General features: G+C 36.9%; 1 protein-coding gene across 1 annotated transcript; it reads left to right on the plus strand.

Moving 5' to 3' along the window:
* Positions 1–1,297: 1,297 nt before the first annotated feature.
* Positions 1,298–26,973, plus strand: dtx4b (deltex 4, E3 ubiquitin ligase b). The gene is made up of 9 exons (XM_067441143.1): positions 1,298–1,663; positions 1,867–2,081; positions 11,397–12,414; positions 19,962–20,023; positions 20,131–20,292; positions 21,951–22,012; positions 22,612–22,932; positions 23,057–23,146; positions 25,326–26,973. Coding segments are annotated over exons 1-9 (2,160 nt in total). The 5' UTR covers positions 1,298–1,661; the 3' UTR covers positions 25,554–26,973.

Genomic DNA, 26,973 nt, shown 5'->3' on the forward strand with positions numbered 1-26,973 from the left:
ATACTGTACTTCAGAATCACATATTCTACATCTTGTAAGTATACCCAAAATGAGGATTTTAACCGGAATCTGAACAAGTAATGTCTGCCACTTTTGTTCTGACCAACTGAGAAAAAAAGCATTAAAAAATGGTGCTAGCAACAACGGTTATTGACTACAACGATCGCTTAGTTTATATCACATCAAACTGTGAAAATTATTATTGTTATACGTTGTTCTCAATTTTTTTAATGTAAACAGCAGCATTGCGTGACTAATCTTTTTCTTTTTGATTATGGGTAAATCTCCAGTTGTCACTAATGATAGATTGTTGGACATTTCTGGATTAATCCGCCATACAAATTATATGTTTATTTATTCCAGCTGCTGTGAAAAAAGGCTATAAATGATCCGCCACCTGCAGCATCCTCACGAGCAAGAGCAAGCCGGAATCCTTCATGTATACAAGATGTGAAGCAAAGCCGAAACGGAACCATGCTGGAATTTGGTGAAATCCACCAGTCCACTCAAATTATAACAAATTATTACAAATTTACCATTGTGAATCGGGATAAATGAGGATATCGGGATTAGATAGTTTTGAACACTGGCTGTTTATGTACACACTGAAAAATCGATTTTGGATAATTTTTAACCAAAAAAAAAAAAAAAAAGAGTTAGGGATTGCAGCTTTAAATAGCCTATACTCTAACAAAATATTATTATTATACTTTATTACATTACAAAGCAGCATTAAAATATAGGCTAGTCGGTTTTTGCCATTATTTTGCCTTATTTAGGCAAACAGCCCAAATGTAGGCCCTATATCTTTTGATGCAGTTTGATTATAGCTTGTTTCGTTTCGTTGCAACTCAAAACCGCTGCTTTTATTGCCTGCCAAGTAGCCTACATGAAAAAACATGACCAACCAAACAGGTTTCGTCTTCTGTGTTACGTTAAAGTTAGATGCCTGATTCAGGAATGAATCGAACTTTGAGTCATATAATTGTAATGAATCAATTGAGCCACTTCCCAAAACCGGTCTGACAGTTCACGAGTCGAACTGAATCGGTCCGACTGTGGCTGTTTTCTGATCGCGGCTGAATAGAAGTCTCGTCTCATACTATGTAAAGATATAGAATATGATTAAGAGTAATGTGGCAGCTTACTATTATTCTATTCGAAATCCAGTCCTTGTCTTATACGGACTTGTAGGCTACATTTGCAGCTATATCATGTTGAGATGACGCTCATTTAAGTGGTTCAATAAAACGAACTGTTCGAAAGAACCGATTCGCGGATATGACTCGGACTTTTCGGCACTAGTGCCATTACTCACGCTTATGTGGTGATGAATGATGAGGTGGTGTTGGGTGTCACTTTATCAACCCAGTGCGCTGAACACAAAACCACGAGCTTTTCACAAGAGAGCATTTACTTAAAGTCTACATGATTTTCGATAATTTGCACCTCGTGCAACAAGAAACTATTAAGAAGGAGAAGAAGCACAAACTGAGCGACAGTCAACACCGAATGTGTAGAAGAAGAAAGAAGAATATTGGTCGGCTGACTATTTGTTGACACTCGTAAGGAGTTGTTGGGATCGCTTTGCGAGTGGGACCAGCCATGGAAGTGATACGGAGATCTATTTCCTGATGCTGCGATAAGCGTTTTCTACACACATGTGAGTGAGATTTTATGCTTGTATGCAGATAACCAAAATGTACAAGATCAAAACAAATCATCCTGTGTTTATCGATGATATCCAGACCAGGCACCGCAATTGCCGTGCTTTACTTTAGCATTAGCAAACCCGTCCTGCGCTCACAAAACCGGTTGTTGAAATCAAGAGCGTAACGTTACTTAGTTTTTCTATTCTACTTGTAGGGACACGATGTTACTGGCCTCCGCCGTGGTCGTCTGGGAATGGCTCAACGAGCACGGGCGCTGGCGGCCTTACAGCCCGACCGTGTCTCACCACATAGAGGAGGTGATAAGAAGCGATCCCCGCGGCGGCAGCGTCGTTCTAGGCCAGTCCGACAGCCGCCTGTCGCCCTACATCATCGATCTACACTCCATGCATCAGTTCAGACAGGATACCGGTAAGATGAAAATCAGAGGAGCATCATTCTACCAATGTGGCAAGCCACTCTAACGTTTATTCCTTATAATGAACTAGTTTCTCTTACATGTTACTGTTTTATGGACTTATCTATAAGTAGTCTAGTTAGTAGCCTATCTGGGAATAAAATTCCATCATCAAGTGATAGTAGGCTAGCCTGCTACTTTTATTATTTTGTAGTATTTTGCTGCTAGTCACGATCCAAGCATTGACAAGTGAAATACCATTTTTATTAGTAATATTTTTAAACTTATCAGCCATCATCTAAATTATCCATTCTGAGTAGGCTTTGCATGTTGATACAATTTCTCAACTTTCTAGTACCATTTGAAAAATGGATAATGTCTCATAAACTGATATTAGCAAAACTGGATTACGTATTTATATTAGTAGTAGCCAAACCATACGGGCTAGTACCAAATGAACCAAACTGGAATAGGATCTAGTAGCAATTAGATATAAAAGTCAAAATTGACTTACAATGGGATAGTAGTTAGTTTTTGCACGAGTAGTAGAAAATCAGTGATAGTATCTCTTGATGAAACTAAAGAAGATAATAGTAGTCATTATTGGTTTACTTGCTAACAATTAAAATAACAAGTACTAATAACAGATAATTATTAGTTGTATGGAATAATTGATACAATGTCTTGACACAGTTAAGTGCTGTTGTTTCGGATGGTTATACATTGATGGCAAAAAGTATTTGATATCTAAGCCACACTTAAAATATTTTTGCATTAAATAGCAAAATATGACGTGCAATACGTTATACAATTTAAAATACAAAAGTACATTTATTTTTTTAAATTAAGATACAAGATTGCATCTAATGCAATGGAATTCATACTTCATGTTTACAAATACTTTTTCGAGGCCACCGTATGACTGGACAACACAAAAGGTCGTGAGACAATAGAGGTGCAGAAAGCACATTATCAAGGTCTGTTAGTCCGGCCTTGCAAAACCACACAGTTGTAATCAGACTGAGGCCCTGGTATGTAAAAGTAAAGTCTGGTATGTAAGAGAACACTGATTAAAGTGACTCAGAGCAAATAAATCTTGCAACAAAATTTTAACCCCTGTTTATCCCCATGGATAAAGTGCATCTGTGTTAATGTAGTGTATAAGAAAACTCATAACTGCACAACCCTAATGTGAATAATGGTTTAGAGATACACACCCGGGCAGCTCCCAAAAATGATCTTTTTACTAACACCCAAATAATGTTTTTCTGTGGTAATGTTTTGTAACCAACATCCCTAACATGAGGTAGTGACATTTGCAACCCTCGTCGCTCTGTCAAGACTTGCCCTAAAAACCAGCAAAGTAACTTGCTCAGACACACTTACACAGTGTGGAGTGAATTTCCACAAACCACTGCTTAGGGAAATGAGCACACTTCCAAGTGAAAGAACGAAACTATAAAGATTGATTGAGAAAAAATGGGGAGCGGTTGTTATTGTGCAACAGGCTAGTATGTAGTTTCATCAACTCTGGGCCCCTGGAGTGCTGTCAGTTACTCTGCTTTTCCATTGCAGATTGGAGATTAGTATAACACACACACACACACACACACACACACACACACACACACACACACACACACACACACACACACACACACACACACACACACACACACACACACACACACACACACACACACACACACACACACACAGAGGCCAGGATTGTGTTTCTTCTTATCCAACGACTCTCACGTGGTTAGGCTAAAGAATTGAGGGAATGCTATAATTTTTTTCAAGCTGACCATTTTGTGGATCATTTTTGTTATTATTCCATCCTTCCCGTACCTGTTTATTGATGTGTACCAACAGTACCAATCAAAAGTTTGGAATAATTAAGATTTTTAAATGTTTTTGAAAGAAGTCTCATGCTCACCATGGATGCATTTATTTGATCAAAAAACAGTAAAAGCAACAATATCGTGCAGTATTATGATAATTTAAAATAACTGTTCTCTATTTTTAATTATGGTATGTGTTTAAAACATATCAAATGCATGAAACCATGGTGAGCTCGAGACCCTCATTTTAAAAACATTAAAAACGTATTTAATTTAAATTCACCAGTAGTGTATTTGTTGAGCTTACTTTCTGCTTGTGTACATTCATCTTCACTGATTTTCAGTTCTGAAACCCACTTTATAAATTGTTTGGTCCCTTCTCTTTATCTACAACCCCACCCCCACCATTGATTAATGCTATAAGAAGGCTTTGTGTGCCTCATTTTTACTTAAACCCAATGGGGTATGGGACACCCACCCGTGGTGCGAGGCGGCCCCAATCCTATCTGGGGCCCCCTCACAGCTTTATGAACGTAATACTTTTTTGGTTAAATTTGTCTAGAGCAGACATTTTCATATAGACTAAATGCGTTTACACTCAATGAAATCATAGTCACAGTTTGCAATGAACCATGTGCTAGAATGTTGTTTATTAATTTGCACGGATCCCGGTGAGAATGTAATGCACGCTGATTGACATGACCGAGCAACAGTGTTTCCCAAATGGAGGCTTTTCCAGTCCAACTGCTTTTTTAGGATGCAAAGGAAAAGTTTTTAATCAAGCTTCATTTTCAGATAGCTTCCTTCTCATTTAGGTTAAATTCAAAATGTTTGATGAGTTGTTAACATTTACATTTACACCTCTGATCTTTTGTCGCACACCAGATTTACATTTTCTAAATGACATAAATCTAGAAACAGGAACAGAATATATTTCAGCACAGAAAATAATATTAAAGATAGAAGTGTTTAAGAAAGAGCGAAATTGTCCCCCAAAATTGCGCATCCAGCGACGATTCTATTTAATGAAACCCTACAGAAGTGGTGTAATCCGCTAGATAAGGCGTGTGTCTGAGGCTTTAATTGAACAATGTTGGATTTATAATTCATTGCATTTATTGTATCGTATAAATTGTATCGATACTTTTTTTTCTTTTAGAAAAGAGCGGGGAATAAAGTTGTTAGTGTGAAAGAGGGAAGGGAAATGAAAATTGGGGCAATGATGGAGGCACATAGCCAGCAACAATGGAACAGATGGACAGTCTCTGTACACCTGCTGTATAGGGCTTTGTGCCGCTGTAAAGGTCCTGGGATCCTTAACCCAATGTCACAGTTTATGATCTGCTGAAGCACAGCCTTTTACTCCCACTCACATACTAGCACAAGCCTGCAAACTTAAGTGCAGGCTGTATGATTGGCATGTGAAAGTGGACATGGCCATCTGTTGGTATGGCCGTAATGAGTCACATTATCTAGTTTTATCTGGACAGACTATTTTGAACTGAAACTGAAGTATAAAATAACAGTTTCAGTCCATCACGATCAATACTGAGAGATCCTGATGGAAACATTGACTTAATGACATATATCATGAGAGTTTTTTTTTTGTTTTGTTTTTGTTGATAGACTACTACAGCACATGTTGAACATTAAAAATGTATTTTACTGTATTTCATTATGGCCAAATCTAGTGTCTACTGTCTAGTGTAAAATCTAGTGTTTTGGTAGAAGAATATGACAGGTGGAATATGAGAATTTGAACTACCATTCAAAATTGTGGGGTTGTTTGTTTTTTAAAGAATTTAATATTTTTATTCAGCAATGGTGTATTAAATTGAGAAAATTAAAAAAATCAAAAGGGCAGCAAATCATCATAGAATGATTTCTGTAGGATCACGTGACACTGAAGACTGGAGTAATGATGCTGAAAATCATAGGAATAAAAAACAAGATCTTTATCTGATCTCAGCCAATTTAATTTTACAGAAAAGAGTGTAAACTTATTTCTGCTCCGATAAATGGGTTTAAATTGAAAGTATGCGTAAAGCACAACATTAGGCATGCAGTTGGTAATGGAGGATTGAATGCTTAGATTGGAGAAAATTGGGCGTATGGTCGTTTCCACACAAAACGTGGCATTTATCAATATGGCTAAGTTCAACTCTATAAACAGTCCACCAAACATAAAAGTTACTGCTCAATTGAAATGGTCCGCTGTAAAGTCACCGTACCCAGCGTCCAACCAAACACATTTTTGCGCATGTGAAGGATGCTGTTTTATGTGAATATTGGAAAACAAGTGAAGTACAAAGCCTTGTTTTACATAATGAAGAATAGTTTAGCGACCAAATTTTAAAAAGGAAAATAAGGAATGAGAGAGGTGAGACCAATGCCGTTTCAGTTTAAATAATACATTTTTGACTTTACTGTTGTTGTATTAATGAATGCAACTATTTTGCTATGTTTAAGCATAATTTTGTTGTTTAAAGCTACTTATTTTTCGTTCTTGTTCTGTTCTGAATACTGTTACATTTAAAGCTACACTGTGTGATTATTTTCCCCCATGTAGCGGTGTAAAGGTGTATGACCATCCAGTGAACAATAGTTTCTGTTCCTCTCAATTCTGATTTCGTTTTAACTCCTACGGTGGCCGATTTAGTCCAAGATTAAGATGGCAATCCCCCTCTTCACATTCGACACAGTGCCATTGAGTGTTAAAACGCGAAAGGCGAAGCTTGAATTTACGATATGTCTCTCTTTGGCTAATGTACTTTCAAGATGGAGAGGCAACATGGCGACCAGCATTCGAACCCCTCACTCGTATGTATTTTCAATAGCATATTATAAACTTACGAGAATACTTTATTACTTGAAAGAAGTAAATATACATTAATGAGCAAATATATTTTTGAAACAACTAAGTGTTTTTAGCTAAGAATAAACTAAAAAAGTTACACAGTGTAGCTTAAGTTTAAAGGTCCCGTTCTTCGCTTGTTTTCGAAGCTTTGATTATGTTTACAGTGTGCAATATAACATGAGTTCATGTTTCACGTGTAAAAACACAGTATTTTTCACACAATTTACTAATCTGTACAGCGCTGTTTCCTCTGTCCTAAAAACGGCCTGATGATTTCCTTGTTCTATGAAGTCCCTCCTTCAGAAACACGTAACGAGTTCTGATTGGGCCAGCGCTTCACGTGTTGTGATTGGACAGCAGCTTAGCGCACTTTGCCCGGAAAGGTCCCGCCTCTTACCATAACAGGGAGATGCAAGCGCTGAATGCGAGCTCTTCTCCACGTGGGAGAGCAACAAGACCACGCCCCCTATTTTGCGTGTTCTTGTGGGCGGAGGGTTAGTCAACAAACTGTTCTAGTGACATAATTACATCCCTGCACTTCCTGCTGTGGTCCAAACCGGCCGTTCGCTGTAGGCTTTGAAAGGGAACTTCTGTTAAATAAAATATCTCGCTTGGCATTGAACTTTATCATTTTACAGGTATTATTTATGCTCTAACAGCAACATTGCACACTAACTAAAGTTTGAAAGATGCAATCGCGAAGAACGGGACCTTTAATAGTAATTGATCAATGTTTATATATGAGAAAAGGCTTAAAAGCGATCTCTTCAGAAGAAATTTTTGATTGCCTAGACTTTCAAAAGAAAGACAAAAAAAAATAATTATATAAAAAAATATCTAATTGACAGTATATGCAGCGTTTTTCCCCCGTGGTATTGAAAATAGCATTGAATAACGATGTGACATGTTTTGACTACACCCCTCAAAGAATCGAAATCGAGAATTGAAAAAGAACCGGAATCGAAAGTAAGAATCAGAATCAGAATCAGAATAGGAATCAGAATCGTTCAAATCAAAATGATGCCCAACCCTAATTTTAACAATAAACACACGATTAATGGAAAAAAGGAAGAGTGGCTCTTTATGAAAATTTCGCTTTATTGTAGCCTAAAATGATTACGTTTCTTTAATGAAAAAAAATAGAGGCAGCTTTTCTGTTTTATGCATAGACTGTAAAAAAATATGGACGTAGTGTCCGTGGCGTCACCCATAGGATTCCGATAAGCCGCTCTGAAGCTCAAAGTAGAGTCGAGCTGGGCGTTGCCATCTTGTGAGCGAGTCATCGCGTGTCACTCCCGGATAACAGAAAATGGGCAACCTCTTTTCGTTTACATGAAATAATAATAATACGTGGTTCAGACAAGTGAGCATATATATGATTTTCACTATAACAAAATGAAATATGACATAAAACACAGCCCAGTCTCTTTTTGTTAAATGTCAGTTTATGTGTGATCAATGATATAAGTGTATAAGTAAAAGGTATAAGAAGGTAGGAAGTTCTGTAAAAGGTAGGCGTTTCTGTAAATAAAAGTTCCTGGGACAATTTGTTTCTGGTAATTTCGGTGGAAATGGGGCTTATTTCTGCTCAGCTAGCGACATTGGACATCAGCCACACGACAAGAACAAATACTTTAAAAAAAAGCACATATCCCATACTATATTTTAATTTCTATTCTAATCATATTATTATATTCAATGGCCCATGAACAGACCACCTTTTTTCTAAAAGCATCCCCTTATATAATATCAGTGTGCGTGACTAGACTTACAATATATAGTACTCAGATGCTGTAAAAAATAATGCACAATCCCATGATACATGTTTATCATTAGCTTGACTGAATAATTCATTGAAATGACTTCTCACAAGCAGCAAAAGAAAAAGAAAAACATAGGCAAAAAGTTATCTATTCATTTGTTAACAAAAGACAGTTGCATTCTTTTACAATAAAGATGAAAGAGCATGACTATGATATGACTGAGGCACAGAGCTGGTAAAGTGAGTTCAGACACAAAGGATGATCAATGCACAGTGACATCATGCTTTACTCCACCTCATTTCTGGAACATGCTTTATAAAGTTCCATAATATCTGCAGAAGCATGCAACACATTAAGTGTTTCGAACTATCTGAAGATCTAGTAGGTGTACATGGGTGTTAAAAAGAGAATATATCCTTTCGCTAGTTTCTGGCTTCAAGAGTTTTCCCAGTTCTCCTCTTGAGCTAACGTTCACGCCTCAGTGGATCTTTTGTGCTCTGTGGCTCTTTGCTTTAAGCTCAGATCTATTTATTCACATGGGTTCTTGTTTTCTGTTTGTATGTCCCAGCACTACGTCATGAATTCCTAAATGTATTTTGTGCATTAGCTAAATGGATATTGCATGCATGTGTTGTCCCAGTTACTGCTTTAAATTTGATTTGAATTGAATTCTTACTCTAAACACTCAGGATCCTGGTCTGATCAGCCTTACTGGAGAGATTGTAAACGTATTTAAGCTCTGATGAATGGGTTTAAATTCAAAGGATGCTCAAAGCACTACAATAGGCATTCAGTTGGTATAATGAAGGATTGAATCCTTACATTGCAGACATTGTGATATGTCTCCTATAATACCAGTTGGGTGTCTTTGATTTACAATGTTGTTCTGATACTTATATTATGAAAGAAGAAAGTAGAAGGCTACTGATGAATTATACTGATGAATCATTGATGAATATTAAGCTTAAAATAATAGTTTTGGGTCAGTAAGAATGTTTAATTTTTATTTTTGGAGGGGAAAGTACTTAAATGGTTACTTCAGTGATTTAGCATTAAGCTTTGTATTTCAACTGGGTCATTAATAAATTAGAAATGTGATTTTTTTAAATTTTTTATTTGGTGCCTAGACTGAGAAAAGACAGAAAATGTATTTTTGTCTCAAGGTGATGAAAGACATCAACTCCCAGAATGCACTTGCTTCGCTGCGTAACGAGGCCACTACCAAAGCCAGCGCTACTTGATCACTGGATCAATTGGCCACCGTGCTCATTTTCATAAAATCAGTTCAGTTTGAGAACATAAATTCACAGCGTGCGTTCAGTCTGGCGCATTTTCAGTTCATGCCTTTGGAAGCTTAACTTTAGTAGTTAATTTGAAAAGTTGAAACACTGCTCGCCGAGCCGAGTGCTGTGAGTGCGGTCCCACCATAGACAGTATGCGCAGGTTGAAAACATGCTGGCTGTAGTCTTAGCCTCTGGCCAAAAAAATTCTCAGATGATGTAAAATAATGATATTTGCGTCATTGGATGATTTTTTCCAGAAAAATAAAATACATAAAACTCTTGTCTCAGGGAGATATGACGGGGTGGAGTCATATATAATTTGAATATACTCCCAGGTTTCGACTGATACAAAGCCACATGCTGAATCGCTGAAGAAACTGACAGTAAAGAAATGTATTTCCAAAAAAAAAAAAGATGTAAAAATGTTTTAAACGTTTTAAAGAGTTTTTCCATCAAAGAATCCTGAAATGGTTTTTTTTTACACAGCTGTGTTCAACTTTGATAATAAAAATAAATGTTTCTTGAACAGCAAATCATCATATTAGAATGATTTCTGAAGGATCATGTGACACTGAAGACTGGAGTAATGATGCTGAAAAATTTATTAAAATATATTTATATTGTTTAAAAAATATTCAAATAGTTATTTTACATTTAAATAATATTTCACAATATCACTGTTTATTTTTTGCATTTATAATAAAATAAATGCAGCCTTGGTGAGCATGAGGGGCTTCTTCTAAAAACATTTAAAATCTTACAGATCAAAAACTTTTGAACAGTTTCAGATCATAACCTCCTCTTTCAGTTGAACAGGTCAAGCAAGCTTCAAGCTAAATCCAACAACAAATTGGTGTGATGTAGTTTGATAGTAATTTTTTGGAGCTAAACTTGCAAAAGCAAACTTTCCAGAAAGGTTCGCTCTGACTGGTAAACACATTCAGACTAACATTGGTCTATGGTGAATATGGAATAAGTAGGTGTGTTCTAAAGGCTCTGCCTTCTTTGAGATAGAAATGTCTTCTGTTTAGTCTAGTCAAGGTTAGACGTCTGCAAATAAAAACATGAACACCGGAGAGTTGCTCTATAGTAGAAATTCTAACTGAAAAATACAGTCTTTTTCTTTCTTTTTTTGTTCGCAGTAAAGCTGCTTACTTTAAAGCAACCTGTTGTATAAAGTTCTATATAAATAAACTTGACTTGACTTGACTGGAGTGTCGAATTACAGAGCTGCAAAAAAACATATCCAATTCGCTATGATCGGATGCTTACTTGACCGTTTTCTTATGTATTTTGTTATTGAGAGTGAAAAAGCATGTAGAACATATTTACATATTCACATAATTACTAACTATCGCTCACAGCAGGCGACATTAATTTAAGTTAACTCTATACTGCTGCTCAGGCATTTCAAACTTTTTTTAACCCCAAAGCGGTGAACAAAAAAGTTTGCCATGAGTATATTGGTGCCTTTAGATGGGTAACATGATGACTGGCTGCCTCTCATAAGAAAAAAACTTTATTGGTGTATTATAACCCTTTTATTAAGATTGATTTATAACCCTTCCATTTACCTCCTCAGGTACGTTACGACCAGTGCGACGAAGTTTCTATGACCCCACCTCAGCACCAGGTCAAGGTTGGATATGGGAGTGGGAAAATGATGCAGGTTCCTGGATAACCTATGACATGGAGGTGAGCATTGCCTTGCAAGCGGCGCGGGACCGACAGCAACCCTGGCTGGACCTGACATCGTTGGGCTTTTGTTACTTTGTGGACTTCCAGACAATGACTCAGATTAACAGGCAAACGCAGCGGCAGAGGCGCATCCAGAGACGCTCAGACATGGTTTACCCTCTGGTTACTGGGCCACTGCCTAAAACTTCACAGGCTTGGGGGACTGCCTCAGGGGCTGGAGGCATGGCTAGAGGAGGGTCAACAGGGGCACTTCTCGGGGTTGGTGTTTCCGGTTCTACCCTGAGTAGAAAAGGAAGTGCGGTTTACCCAAGCGGGGCGCTTTCGGTGTCATCTCTTGCTCCTTTTGGACAGCCCTGTGCCTGCCAGCAGTGCATGCTGGTGTTGAGTGTAAAGGCAAATGGCACTGCATCACAGACACTTGGACGTGCAACAAAGCCAAACAATCCTAAATCCAGTTTTGGGACACTTCAGTCCTCTGTTTTAAACTCGTATTCTCATACACTACCACGTGGTACATCTTTAAAATGTACGCCCTCGGAAGAAGCCAAGAATTCTGCTGTTTTTGACCAGTCTTTGTCCCTTCTCACATCGGGCACTGCCAATCTCTCAATCTCCTCTAGCCGCCCAATGCCTTCATCTTTACCCCCATCTCTGCCATCACAGAATCAGCAGCCTCCACCCGCCCCAAGCTCATCATTTTCAGCAACATTTGTGCCAACTGCCATACTTGTTAACACGTCAACCAGTCCCACAGTTTTGACGTCATCTTCAACAGCGTTGGCCTCTCAGCGCTCTACTGCCTGTGCAGCCCCTATACCACCTCGTGCCAGTCTGGCAGGGCTTAGTCGGCCTGCTTTGCAGAGAATTGCCATGGCACAGTCACGTGCGCTTATTGCCTCTGGGTAAGAACAGGCATTTCACTTTTTTTTCAGTTTCATGTACATTTCCATCGGTACAATTTTTTGGGAAGAAATTAATACTTTTATTAAAGGTGCAATATGTAGTATTTTTGCTGTAAAATATCTAAAAACCACCAGGCTAGTGTTATATATTTTGTTCAGTTGAGGACTTACAATATCCCAGATGTTTCCAACTATTTGTAAATTGTGAGAAAATTGCAATTTTAACCAATGAGCCGGGACGTCTGAAGGAGTCGCCAGTTAAAGGGATACTTTACCGCTTTTTCATATTAAACTATGTTATTCCCTTAACTAAGACGAGTTGATACATACCTCTCTCGTCTTAGTGCATGCACTTAATCTCTCTGACGCGCGGTGATGATCTGATAGCATTTAACTTAGCCCACTAAGCCCAGCTCATTCACTATGGTACCAAACAGAGATCAAGTTAGAAGCCACCAAACACCTCCACGTTTTCCCTATTTAAATACAGATACACCAATAGCTGAACGATCAAGTATGATGACATAAAATAAAATGTGGCGCTTTTCTAAGCGGATTAAAAAGGAGAACTATAATGTATGGCGGAATAGAACTTCTGAGAGTACTTCGACTTGATTGATTGATTGAAGTTTATTGTGAGCAAAAAATTAATAAAAAATAACATAAAATATTAAATAAAAAACACATTAACAATAAATGAAAATATACATAAATACATTCATACGTACACACCTATACTCGCTGAAATGGGAGTGGAAAGAAGTAGAACTTATTTAATCCCACCCCCAATTAATTCTCTTATATTGTATCATATAGCTGTTATCATTGTCTGTTCACTAACAATTTTTTTGTTATTGTTGTTGATATTATAGTATTTTATATACAACATACCTAATTATAACCATCTCAATAAACACAATAATGCAATGTAATAATCCTCACTATCATAAACATTCAAAAATATAATATAAAAATATGTATTTATATAAATAAAATAAAAAAACAGATAGTTATAATAATCATGTAATACTATGTAAAATATAACCACATAACTCACAGTTTTACAATAACAATAATAACATCAATAACAATAATGACAGACACAGTGGTAGCAATTATTATCTCCACTACATCGTTACCAGTGCTAAGACTAAATAGTGCGGATTTTTTGTTAAGTTACAATATAGTGGTCATGTATCATACATCTCTTTATTATTATTTACTATCTATGTAGTCATATTCTGCTCTATTATAATTATATCACAATTTATATAATCAATATAATTATGATCTTTACTAATATCGTTTTTATACATGGAAAATCACCCCATATTCATAACACCAAGATCCCTATTTCAGCCTTATATTTTGCCAACACCATTTCTTTGTATCTTGCTTTAAATCTGTAAATATTTGGGCATCGCTTGAGCTGTTTCCCCAACCTATTCCAAAGTCTGACACCACACACAGATACACACAAACTTTTCCTGGTGGTTCTCACCGCCTGAACTTTAAAAGTCACCACATCCCCTCAGGTTATAGCCCCCCTCTCTTTCAGTAAATAACTTTTGAATGTTGACCGGCAGATCATTTTTGCTGGCTTTATATAAGAGTTGAACAGTGCAAAAATCAACTAAATCAAAAAACTTGGCGCAGTAAAAAGTCATGCCTGAAAAATCCTCCCTCACGTTTCACAGGGGGAGAGCCAGGACTTTTTACTACGCCGAGTCGAAGTACTCTCAGAAGTGCTATTCTGCCATAACGTCATAACATCATTTTAAGCACACTTAAATGTATCTGATATGATTAACAGAGCTATTACCTCATACTCATGACCGGAAAAGCGGAAATGGCGCTGGCGACTGTCCCCCGTCGTAATAAAAGTCCCGCTGCTGTGTCGCGTGTCCCGCAGCATTGCTCAGCTCCCTCAACACTCGATCCTGCTCTGCTTTATACTACAGTTACGTTAATAATCACATCCATCAACATGATTTCTGCCCGAGTCCTATTTTCCTTCGTCTATGAGGTGAAGACCACATGTCCCAAGATTCTGAGCTCAAACTTGGCGTCATCAAACTACGCATTTGTTTAGAATAGGCGCCCTCTAGAGGACGTAAAAGTTGCATAGTGCACCTTTAAGCAAGGATACATTTAAATTGATGGTTTCCACAAAAATGTTAACAGCACATCTTTTTCAAGCATAGATAATAAGAAGAAATGTTACATATTAAGTATATCAGAATTATTTCTGAAGGATCATGTGACATTGAAGACTGGAGTAATGATGCTGAAAAATCAGCTTTGCATCACAGGAATAAATTACTTTTCAAGTATTTCATAATATTTCTGTATTGGCTTTTAAAAACATAAATTTGTCTGGACCCCAAACCTTTTGAACAGTGGTGTTATATTATAATTATAATTATATAAATGTATTATAATTATATTTTGACACTTAAACCTCACTTAATTTTATTGCTGTAAATGACAAAATTGAAAAGCAAGAATACGTATTATTATAATATATTATAAAACAATAAATAAACTGTTCATAATTAACAAATTGAACACTTTGTCGATGTTATAGCGACATGTTCCACTGACAACAATATAATTAATATATAAAATATAGGTGTCAGCCTCACTGATGTATGAGTGTGTTCATGTTTCCCCCCCCTCCTCTGTGTAGGAGTTTGTTTCTCACGTTTCTCACACTGCTAAATCATCCATGTCTGCTCTGTTTGATGACCATCTGGGGACAGAACGGTCTTATTCGTTCCATCCCCACCCCCTTTATGTCTATAGCTGTTTCTGTGGCTTTTCCCGCAGCTCTCAGTGGTGATTTCGTGTTCACGCTAGGTTTCTGCAGCAACCTTTGTTGACATGACATGGGCTGGTCTGCATTAGCAACACAATGCTGTCTCACTAAAGCGTTTGACACAGTAGAGTGTGTTTGTGCATGTCTATGTTAGGAAGGAGTTGGGGTAACTAACGAGCAAAAGGTTTTGACATTGAATGTAGGGTGTCCCTGTGTTTCCTGAAGTATTAGATGTGACTTTTGGCGATGGCGGTTTGGGATGTAGCGAGGGTGGATTGAAGCGCCTTTGAGAATGCATATTGTACCTAGGCTAGTTTATAAAGCAAATACAAAGGAAACTATCATCTTACACCGGTGTTGTGACATAATGTACATAATATGTGCTTTCTAATGCAGGGGAACATTGTGAGTCTGGTGCTCTCTGTAAAGGAATGTTCTGCTTCAGACGTAAAGCCATCTGGAGTCAGAGCAGCAGTTGTTGAGCATGTGTGTGAGAGAAAACAAAGAGACAAGTCAGTTGTAGAGACAAGATCAAGGATCAGTGGAGGTCAAAAGCTTCTCCGTTGGCCTTACCCAAACAGCCATTTGCCCTCTTGTGTCTGACACTTCTGTTTTTCAATGGAAAACAAAACAGACATTTAAACAAAATTTACTGCTGCGGTCTTGATGATTGGCTAAAATACATTAGTAACCTGTCATGTCATCATTTTAAGAAAACACTCAACATGTCCTTCTTTTACCACGTAACCACTTCAGCATATTAGTGTCAGGTTTCACTTTCGTGAGAAAAACATCATATGCTGCAAATAAAGTACATCTTAAACAGGAATTCCATTCAAAAGAAAAAATGTGGCAGTATTTCATTTTTTTTTTTTTTTTTTGGTGTTGGTGATTTACAAACTCAGCTCTCCCTAAATGTCACACCACAGCTCATTTTTGTTCTGTCAACTGACATGTATCCTTTGCTGGCATCAGAACATTATTGTTATTTTAGTTTCGGAAAGAACGGAGCATGACAATGAGGATATGTAACCGTAAACGGAGGGATTGCTATTTAGGTCAGCTGTATACCTGTTACCCTTAAAAATGAAGCTATTCAGATATAATTCTATATCACACATTTTGCATTGTTATGCACAACACAACCAGGGGGCCTCAACAAACTTCTTAGGGGGAGGTTAAATTGACTTAAAACTATTTAAAATAATGGCATTGTGATGCTTTGTCACTGGTAATGAGAGTGCAGCTTTAGACTTCTCATCCAATCGGAAGATCCAGTACATTCATAGCACACAGACAGACCCAGCAACGGCTGACAGGAACATTTTCTTCACATTTTCAATACATTACGTATGGACACAACGTTTTTTTTTTTTCCTTCAAAAAGGCTAGCGGCCAACATACAAGAGATAAGACAACAAGCATGGGAAAACACTAGACAAGAACGTTGAGTTTCTGAAGAGGGAAGTAAAAGGGCTATATTAGAGTTCATTTCTGTTTAATTTTTTTGTTTTTGTTTTGCCCTTTGGTATTTTGTTACCCATTTTTCACATTGATTTGTCCAAAAATGTGTCAAAATACACTTTCAGTTAGGTTTCATATAACTATTTATGTTGGAAGAAGAACAATGGTTTGTCTGCATGCTAGTTGTTGAACACATTAAACTTTTAAAATTTAATTGGGTGCAAGAACATACTTGATCATGTAGAAATTCGTAGAATGTCTGTGTCCTAGTTTTACACATTTAATAATCATCTTTGAGAAGAAAGTTCATGATAACAAGTTCATGATAACAATATCAGTGTTTCCGAACAGGATTTTGGTGAAACTGGTGGGTGGACCTCAGTTCCTCTTTGGGGAAGAACATTTTGTGCATTTTAATGTTAAATTCATCAATCTGGTGCACTTAGAGCAGGGGTCTCCAACATTTTTTCATTTGAGAGCTACTTTTTAAAAATGAAAGTCGCCGAGAGCTACTCATGTTCTACAATATTTAAAACTCTTAAATAATGCATCATAATTCTCATATTAACAACAATCCAAACTGTTTTACACCTGAATTTTTTTTTTTTTAAATCAATTAAATTTAAAACGTTTATTATTTACAATGATAATTATTATAAGTAAATCATACATAAACATTTAAAGGCTGTATGCTGTTTAAAAAGTAATCATTGTTTATACATAAAATATCAAGTTAAAAATAAGGAATAATCTAGGCATAATTATTATTATTAGTAGAGACGTATTACTATTACATAGAGATGTAGTTAAATCTACTGTATAGGCTGCAACAGTGGCCAAATATATTCTGTCAATTTCTCCACGTTAAACCAAACTTTTATTATGACTGGTTACTTTGAGTGTCTGTGTTCATATGACAGCTTCCTTAAATGAAACGTTAAATTCTCATGAAGTGACAGTTTATGCATAGTGGCACATGGCAGAGACACGCGAGTGAGTGTGTGTGTGTGTGTGTGTGTGCGTGTGTGTGCACACGCGGGCGCGCGCTGCTGCGCCTTCGCATCTGCGCCTGTTATTCACGCAGAGACGCAGAATTTGCAGGAGAATTATTTAAATAGTAATTTGCAGTTTAATATTCACAGACACTAGTATATATTCGGCTACAGTTTGGAGCCCTGCGCTTGGATTAACACGAAAACTGCGTGTACCGAATATACTCGGGAGTCGGTACAACCGGTAATACAGAAATGCTGGTATCGTCATTTTTTTAAACTTTCACCACCAACATCGTACTAAAGTTGCCTACATGTACCTCTGACAACCCTACATTTGCATGTTTACATTTACATTTGTTCATAAATAAAAAATTCTAAGTCCGTCTAAATTAGCTCACTCTGATTAGATGCAAAGGAGCCTACGTCTTGGCGAGCTACCTCCAATCAGGCCACGGGCTACTGGTAGCTCACGAGCGACGTGTTGGAGACCCCTGACTTAGAGAGTTCAAAATAAAGAGCTCCAATCCACATTCAGTCTGCAAATTGAACAAAAAAAGTCTAAACTTTAAAGGGGACTAAACCCTCTTATAGTTGTGATTGTGTCTCAGTCTAATCATTACACTACATAATAATACTAATAATAACATTAGTACTATGACAGTAATAGCCATATATTGGAAAACAAATGCACTGAAAAAAATAATTAAACTTTCACACTTAGTTTTGTAATAATATGTGAGCTTTTATTTTGACGGACACTGCATTCAAGCTTTTATTTTGGCAGAAAACGTGTCTCTTTACAAATGTAGTTAAATGCAGTGATCATCAACTATGCAGCTGTAAAAGTAATGCATAACTGGTGCCTACTACGTTCCCAAATGCACACAAAAAATGCGCGGATGGAGTTCACTGCATCCATACACTGAACTGAGACCTCCGGAGCTGATCGCATGAGTGTAGCGCGCACCTCTCTTTACGCAGCGCACAAAAGAAACTTTTTGTCTTTTGCGATTTTGATAAGGCCCGACAAGCCTTATACATCTTTCGATTTTAGTTTGATTGACAGCAAATCTATATGTGGCGGTCATTGTTGATATTGTGGTGGACCACCACAAATAAATCAATGTATGGGAATCACTGTGATATTACTGCAGTATATATTTATATTTAGAAAAAATAAATGTATAATAAAATAAATAAGTAAAAAAAAAAAAAAAAAAATTAGTTAGAATCATCTTTAAAGGTGCACTGTGCAGTATTTTTGCAGTGAAATAACCAAAAACCACCAGGCTAGTGTTATATATTTTGTTCAGTTGAGTACTTACAATATCCCAAATGTTTCCAACTATTTGTAAATTGTGAGAAAATTGCTATTTTAACCAAGAAGCCGGGACGTCTGAGGGCGTCACCTGTCAATTGTGACATATCTGCGTTACCCCCGGTTTCTGCTTTTATTTGGCAGAAACACTTAACTCTTAGCAGTGTGTCACAGCAGTCGCTGAGCGAGCGCACAGAGTAACGTCATAATATCATTTAAAACACACTAAATGTATCTAATATGATAAACAGAGCTGCATTACCTCATACTCATGACCGGAAATGGTGTTGGTGACTGTGTCCCGTCTTAATAAAAGTCCCGTTGCTCGCGAGGCGTGTGTTGCACAACAATCGCGGCCTTGCTCAGCTCCACAACACTCTGTCCCGCTCTGCTTCATACTACAGTAACGTTAATAATCGCATCCATCAACATGATTTTTTCATATCCTGATTCTTTTCCACCGGCTGTGAGGTTAAGACCACATGTCCCAAGATTCTGAGCTCAAACCTGGCCTCATCAAACTACACCTTTGTTTTGAATAGGCGCCCTCTAGCGGACGGAAACAGTTACATAGTGTAGCATAGTGTAGTTTATTTTATTTATGTATTTTACCTGTGCTACATATTATCATTTGTGGTATCAACATGATATCCTTATTGAGTTTTTTAAAATGTCACTGTATATTGTGACACCACTCAAGAGGGAAAAATTCTGCAGTTTGTAGGATCAGCATGTCCACAAATTCTGTTTCATGCTGACTTTAAGAGACAACAATTTGTTTCTTAAAAGCAATTATGTATATCCGAGTGAAACGGCTTCTCGGATGAAAAAATGTAGCACGGCACTTCATTTAGTGCTTTGGGAATTGATTGGATTGTTGTTGTGAACATTTTGTTAGGCAGCAGTCAGTGTCCACAGGCCTTATCAAGCTTTTTTTTTAAATCTCTCCTAGGGTACCGACAGTACCAGTGAAGAATCTTAATGGCTCCAGCCCTGTCCATCCGGCATTAGCTGGTAGGAAGACATTTTTTAATACACCATCAGCAATTTATAAAAATAAAAAGTATAAACTGACAATTACATTAGTTTGAATGAACTATGTGCATTTTGGTGCATTGCAGGTATTACTGGTATTCTGATGAGTGCAGCAGGACTACCTGTATGTTTGACCCGTCCACCAAAACTGGTTCTGCATCCTCCACCTGTCAGCAAGAGTGACATCAGACCAATTCCTGGCATTGGGCACTGCTGCCGCAAGACCACCAAGAAACAAGCCCGGAAAGGTGAGAACGCATGTACCTCTAGACATATTCACAGATAAATACATTGCACTGCACTTCTATGGTATTCTAAAGCTAACGTAATTATAAATAAATAAATACATAAACAAATATACAAAGAAATGTAAAAAAGCAAAAATAAATGCATCGTCTCACTAGCTGTAGCGTTGCATTTTAAGCATTTAAAATGTTACATTTTGAGCATGCAAAATTAGGCAACGCGAATGTAAACTGTATTTGCTTAGTGAAAATGCATGCTGGTTTCTCGCTGCTTACGATTCTCATTGACAATAAGTGCAAGCTCTTATCAGCTCCATCCAGCGCATTTACCTTAAATGTGATTAATAGTGGATCATTTCACGTGCTTCCATGTCAAAGTATGTTATCAGATCTGTTAAAGATGCATTTTCTGTTCATGTGTGCCAAAACATTTTAGAAATCCCTACCAGGCGTAATTTTATGGCCCTGTTCGGAATAAAGAGTATGTGTGGTGCATACATAAAGTTAATGTGACATTAAATGACTTAAACTGTGATATAAGATTTTGGAAATATTGCATATCTCTAAGTCATTTATTCCCTGTGTGACTTTTTGCAAAGGCTTTCGTTTCGTTTCGTTTGGTCAAACCCAAGCGGCAACCTCCCCCAGTTTCTCTGGGGTTAAAAGATATTTTATATTTAGTCCGACAATGTATCCAAGTGAATGCTGTCCATGTCCAGAAAGGGAATAAAAATATCATCAAAGTAGTCCATATGTGACATCAGTTAGTTAGTTAGAATCTCTTGAAGCATCAAAAATACATTTTGGTCTAAAAATAACAAAAACTACGACTTTATTCAGCATTGTCTTCTCTTCCACGTTTGTTTTGAAACCTCAAATAAAGATTCAAAGGGTTATGAATCCGCTTATTGATTAATGATTTGGATCGCGTGTCAAAGTGCCAAACTACTGAAATCACGTGACATCACGTGACAATCATGAATCAATAAGCTGATTCATAACTGTTTTAATCTTTGTTTGTGGATTGAAAACAAACGCGGAAGAGAAGACAATGCTGAATAAAGTCGTAGTTTTTGTTATTTTTGGACCAAAATGTATTTTCGATGCTTCAAGAGATTCTAATTAACTAACTGATGTCACATATGGACTACTTTGATGATGTTTTTATTCCCTTTCTGGACATGGACAGTATAGTGTGCATTCACTTAGATACACTGTCGGACTAAATATAAAATATCTAAAACTGTGTTCTGAAGATGAACCTCCGTTCATCTTCGTCTTACGGGTGTGGAACGACATTAGGGTGAGTCATTAATGACATTAATTTCATTTTTGGGTGAACTAACCCTTTAATTTCTGTATTTTTGCTTTTTTTACATTTCTTTGTATATTTATTTATTTATAATTTAGTTAGCTTTGAAATTCCACACATCGCTGAATAGGTTTGTTTCTGATTTGTTTCCTTTTTAATCGATGCCACAAAACATTCAGGCTGTTCAAGGTGGGAAAAAGAACTTGCTTGGTATGACAAATTTAGTCTAAAGGCAACCCCTGAAACACCATGGCCACTAATCACTACCAGATGTTCTCATCGATTGTCATAAAGTAGATTAATGCACACGACTATTGAAATGTAAAAGCGTAAATTATTTGTTTTCCAGGTAAAACACCAGAGGACGTGGTAAAGAGGTACTTACAGAAGGTCAGGAATCCACCAGAAGAAGTAAGACATCCTTATTATTTTATTTCCTTAATCCCTATGTGATCAAACATCTTCTCTAACTCTTGGCTTCAGATCTAGTAGATTTCTGAGCTGGTAGCAAAGGGTTCTTACAGGGCAAATAGCACTGTGATCTGTGGCTTTACCGGTCTTCTGGAAGACATGAAGAGACAGGAATCAAGATTGTTTATTTCTTGATGAATTTTGCTTTAAACATTTCTCTCAAATTGTAATTCCACACACACACACACACACACACACACACACACACACACACACACACACACACACACACACACACACACACACACACACACACACACACACACACACACACACACACACACACACGTGTAACCAACCATGCAATTGTGCCTAGCTAGAACTGAACAACCCAGTTTACTTTGGAGATGGCCTTATATGCTACCAGAATCCAACTAAAAAGATGACACATTATATGATTGGCTGGATAGATTTAATATTTTATATATTTTTTTAAATATTTGTAATTTTTTATCATTTATTAAAATCGATCTCTTAACCTTTTATATCTACATGTAGGCTAATGGTGTGCTATATCAGCATTGTGTATTTTCTTTCAGGATTGCACTATCTGTATGGAGGCTCTGGTGGGACCTTCGGGGTATAAAGGTCCAGGTGTATCGAGTGTTTCACGTGCCGAGTCGGTTGGACGACTGGCGCAATGTGGGCACCTTTATCACATCCAGTGCCTAGTGGCCATGTACAACAATGGCAACAAAGATGGCAGCCTTCAGTGTCCCACATGTAAGACAATATATGGAGTAAAGACAGGCAACCAGCCGCCCGGTAAGATGGAGTACCATGTCATCCCGCACTCACTTCCAGGACACCCAGACTGCAAAACCATCCGCATCATCTACAACATACCGCCCGGGATACAGGTATAACTAAAAACATATGGTTATGTATCTACCTTTTTATTTAATCTTGAAATGCAGGCATTTACACTTTGCCTGCACGCCATCATTATCATATTTCATAAATTATCTTCTCGTCACTCTTAAGGGTCCTGAGCATCCAAATCCACGGAAGCCTTTCACTGCAAGAGGATTTCCCCGTCATTGTTATCTCCCAGACAATGAAAATGGACGCAAGGTAAGTCCTCCTACCTTACAGTACATATGAAAAAACTTCACCTCCTACACCACTGTTTAAAATTTTGGGGTTGGTCATATAGTGTTTTATTTTTCATTTGATTAAAACACAGTAAAAACAGTAATATTGTGATACATTATTACAATTTAAAATAACTTTTCTATTTTAATATATGCTATATTGCCAAAAGTATTGGGACACCCCTCCAAATCATTGAATTCAGGCCACAGATCTTCCATGGCCACAGGTACATAAAATCAAGAAAACATTTGTGAAAGAATGGGTCGCTCTACGGAGCTCAGTGAATTCAAGTGTGGTACATTCGAAAAAAAAAAAAAAAAGTAATTTTGTGAAATTTCCTCACTACTAAACATTCCACAGTCAACTGTTAGTGGTATTATAACAAAGTGGAAACAATTGGGAACAACAGCAACTTAGACACAAAGTGGTAGGCCACATAAAATCACAGAGCGGGGTCAGGGCATGCTGAGGTGCACAGTACGCAGAAGTCGAAAACTTAATCAATAGCTCAATAGCTACAGTCCATTGGCTATCAATTTAATGCATCCTTGCTAAATAAAATGATTAATTTAAAAGTAATCTTACTCACTACAAACTTGTGCACATTTGTACTTTTTTGATTTTGGTTTACACATCACTGCACCATATGTAATATTTTTTTAGTGACTGATCAAAAGAAAAAGAAACTGGAAAAATGTATCTATGCAAACAAATTATTGTGTGGATGTGATTTTAAAAAGTTACATATATGTATGACAACTGTGAGGGGGTGCATTTTTTTTATAACTCATTCGTTTACATTATATAAAGCCTGTGTTAAGGCGTTTCAGTTGATTATAAAAATACCTACATCTCTAAAGTAAAACTTAAGGGTTAGTTCACCCAAAAATGAAAATTATTTAATTAATTACTCACCCTCATGTGGTTGAACACTCGTAAGACCTTTGTTCATCTTCGGAACACAAATGAAGATATTTTTGTTGAAAGCTGATGGCTAAAAAAAGGCTTCAGAAAGGCCTCCATTGGCATTCAGTACATTCCCACACACAAGACCCATAAAAGGCACTAAAGACGCCACTGTAGTGATATTAACTTTTAAACAACGTTTTTAGTGCCTTTTATGGGTCTTGTGAGTGGAAATATACTGAATGCCAATGGATGCCTCTCTGAAGCCTTTCTCAGCCATCAGCTTTCAACAATAATATCTTTATTTGTGTTCTGAAGATGAACGAAGGTGTTACAGGTGTCCAACGACATGAGGGTGAGTAATTAATGAAATAATTTTCATTTTTGGGTGAACTAACCCTTTAACTCTCATAATGCATTCGGGTCCATTTTGACCTAGACGAGATACATAAACTTTTCTAAAAAAAAAAAAAAGTTTTTAGTATTAAAATTTTACTTTAGATATGCATTAAGATATGCTTTAATATTGTATTTTTCATTTAAACTGAATTGTTACACCTTTTGCGGTTCCGTTTTGACCTGGAAGTTACACATTTTACTCTGCTGCCACCTATTGATGAACCACTGCAGTATGAAAAAGAGATTAAGACAGTTTATCATCTGTTTTTCCATCTGAAAGTAAAGGTTTATGCAAGTAAAATTAATATATTTTGTTTGAAAACATGTCAGAGTAATATTGATCTTGTTTTGTTAGAAAATTAGTTTGTAGTTTTTATAAATCATGAGTCATGAGTTATAAGTTCAAAAGAATGTCAAGCCATTGAATTGAGTTTATACCAAGCGGCAACCTCCCTTGGTCTCTCTTGAAGCCAATCCAGAAGTATTGATTATATAGAAAAAATAAGAATTTAAACTGCAAATTCCTCGACGGGCCACTAGGGACAGGCTCCAGAAGGGAACAGAATCTCACTGAGCCCCATGTTGAAATTCCCATTTTTACAGCAGAAAAAAACATGTTTACAGCCTGGTACAAATTGTGGTTTTGATCTATACAGCAAGTTTTTAAATTAATCAAAGGGTACATTTTGTAATAGCATTATAAAAACATGATAATATTCAAATTGGTAAAAATGTTGCACATTCACTTATTAATGAGAAGTTACTGATGAGATACAATATGGTTTTAGTTTTAAAATATAAAGTTATGACTGTTTTATAATCTTACATTCCAATGGGAATGCATGATTCTTAGGTGTTAAGGCTTCTGTTGCTGGCATGGGACCGACGGCTGATCTTCTCAGTGGGAACCTCCAGCACCACAGGAGAATCAGACACGGTCATCTGGAATGAGGTTCATCATAAGACAGAATTTGGCTCCAATCTTACTGGACATGGCTTTCCAGATTCTGGCTATCTTACTAATGTACTAGAAGAGCTCAAAGCCCAGGGCATCACTGAAGACGAGGAACAGCAGCTGTGAGAGGAAGTGCTCGATGGCAATGAAAGAAAAGTTATGGTACTAAATGTGCATTTGAAATAGGGAGCACAGAAATATGTGTGATTTAAAAATGAAAAATAATAATAATGTGACCAATTGGTACAGATAACTGTGTGAAATAACACAGAGGTACAAGTCTGTGTTTATTCTAGAATCTTAATACGAAGTACTTGGGCATGAAGTAACACAACTAAGATGATATTTGGTTAAAGGTAAAAGATATGTTTGAAGGAAAAAGGAAAGAAAGGAATGTGTGAAAAGCAGGAATGGGAAGTGGAGGGGACTCATGAAGTAGAAAAGATTGAGGGAGCAGAGGTGTTTTATTTGTTAAGTTTTGTTGCAGTGTGAGTTTGTGTAAGTTGTGTAAAACTGTCAACTCATGTACCTCTACCTGGAAGCAGTTTACTAGAACTGAGAAGTGTAGTTTGCATATGAATGCTTGTATTTTAATTTGTATTATCATGCATCATTCCATGTATTCGAAATGTATTGAGAACTTTACTATTTTTGTACGGATAATGGTGTGTGCATAAGATTCAGAGGTTTGTTGAGTCAAAATAGAGCAGCTGTTTTAATATCAAGATGATTTCAAAATGAGTTTAGTGGAAACATTGAATTCATTTATGCTGGTTTATATGAAGCACGAGAAGCCCAAGTAATTGTTCTTCTTCAGATAATGTAACAGTACTTGATATGCTCATTGAGAAAAAAAATGTCTCCAGTGCATCATTATGAAATATCAACTTTTCACGGTACAAAAAAAAACCGTGTTGATGATTTGAGCTTAGAAGTGCTGCTTCACTACGGATACACCATTACATTTGTTCAGCTAAGCTGGACACATTGAAGTGACAGAAGAATAGCAAGCACTTCATAGATAGATAGATGGGTAAAGAGACAGTTTAAACTTTAAATCCCCAAGGTTCAGTTTAGTTATCCTTTGCCAAAATGAATTTTGCAAACGTGAGGATTTTTAATATGATTTAGCTCTTCTGAACTGTTGTTTACTGTCCTTGTACCTTGTTTTTAGGCCAGTATGTTAGGTCAGTTATTGACCTGTTTTATAATGATCCACTTCTAATGACCTACAGAACGTGCCATTGTTTGGCATGTGTTTATCTGTGCACTTGGATACCTGCGTGTGCATCATGTGTATGCTTGCATTTGTGCTTTATTAAACATAAGAGTGTATGCTATGCATCCACCACCAAGAGGTACGGTGTCACTCATCTATTGAATTTACTTCATGTTTTTCTCTTTTATATGGATGTTTTCTTCTATTTTCATAGCTTACTATATTTTAAGAATGTTTCATATTGAGTATTTTTTATACTTAAAGGTGAGCCTCAACTGTTTTTGGTTTATTTTTGCCTGCCTACATAATAAATGCCATTTTTGTTCA

The sequence above is a fragment of the Pseudorasbora parva genome, chromosome 4, assembly GCF_024679245.1.
Source record: "Pseudorasbora parva isolate DD20220531a chromosome 4, ASM2467924v1, whole genome shotgun sequence".
Taxonomy (NCBI): domain Eukaryota; kingdom Metazoa; phylum Chordata; class Actinopteri; order Cypriniformes; family Gobionidae; genus Pseudorasbora; species Pseudorasbora parva.

What these genes read in the sequence shown, in the direction of transcription:
- dtx4b (XM_067441143.1), top strand. An exon ending in TGTCCATCCGGCATTAGCTG is followed by an intron (nt 20,024 to 20,130) that starts GTAGGAAGACAT and finishes GGTGCATTGCAG; the next exon opens with GTATTACTGGTATTCTGATG. An exon ending in TCAGGAATCCACCAGAAGAA is followed by an intron (nt 22,013 to 22,611) that starts GTAAGACATCCT and finishes ATTTTCTTTCAG; the next exon opens with GATTGCACTATCTGTATGGA.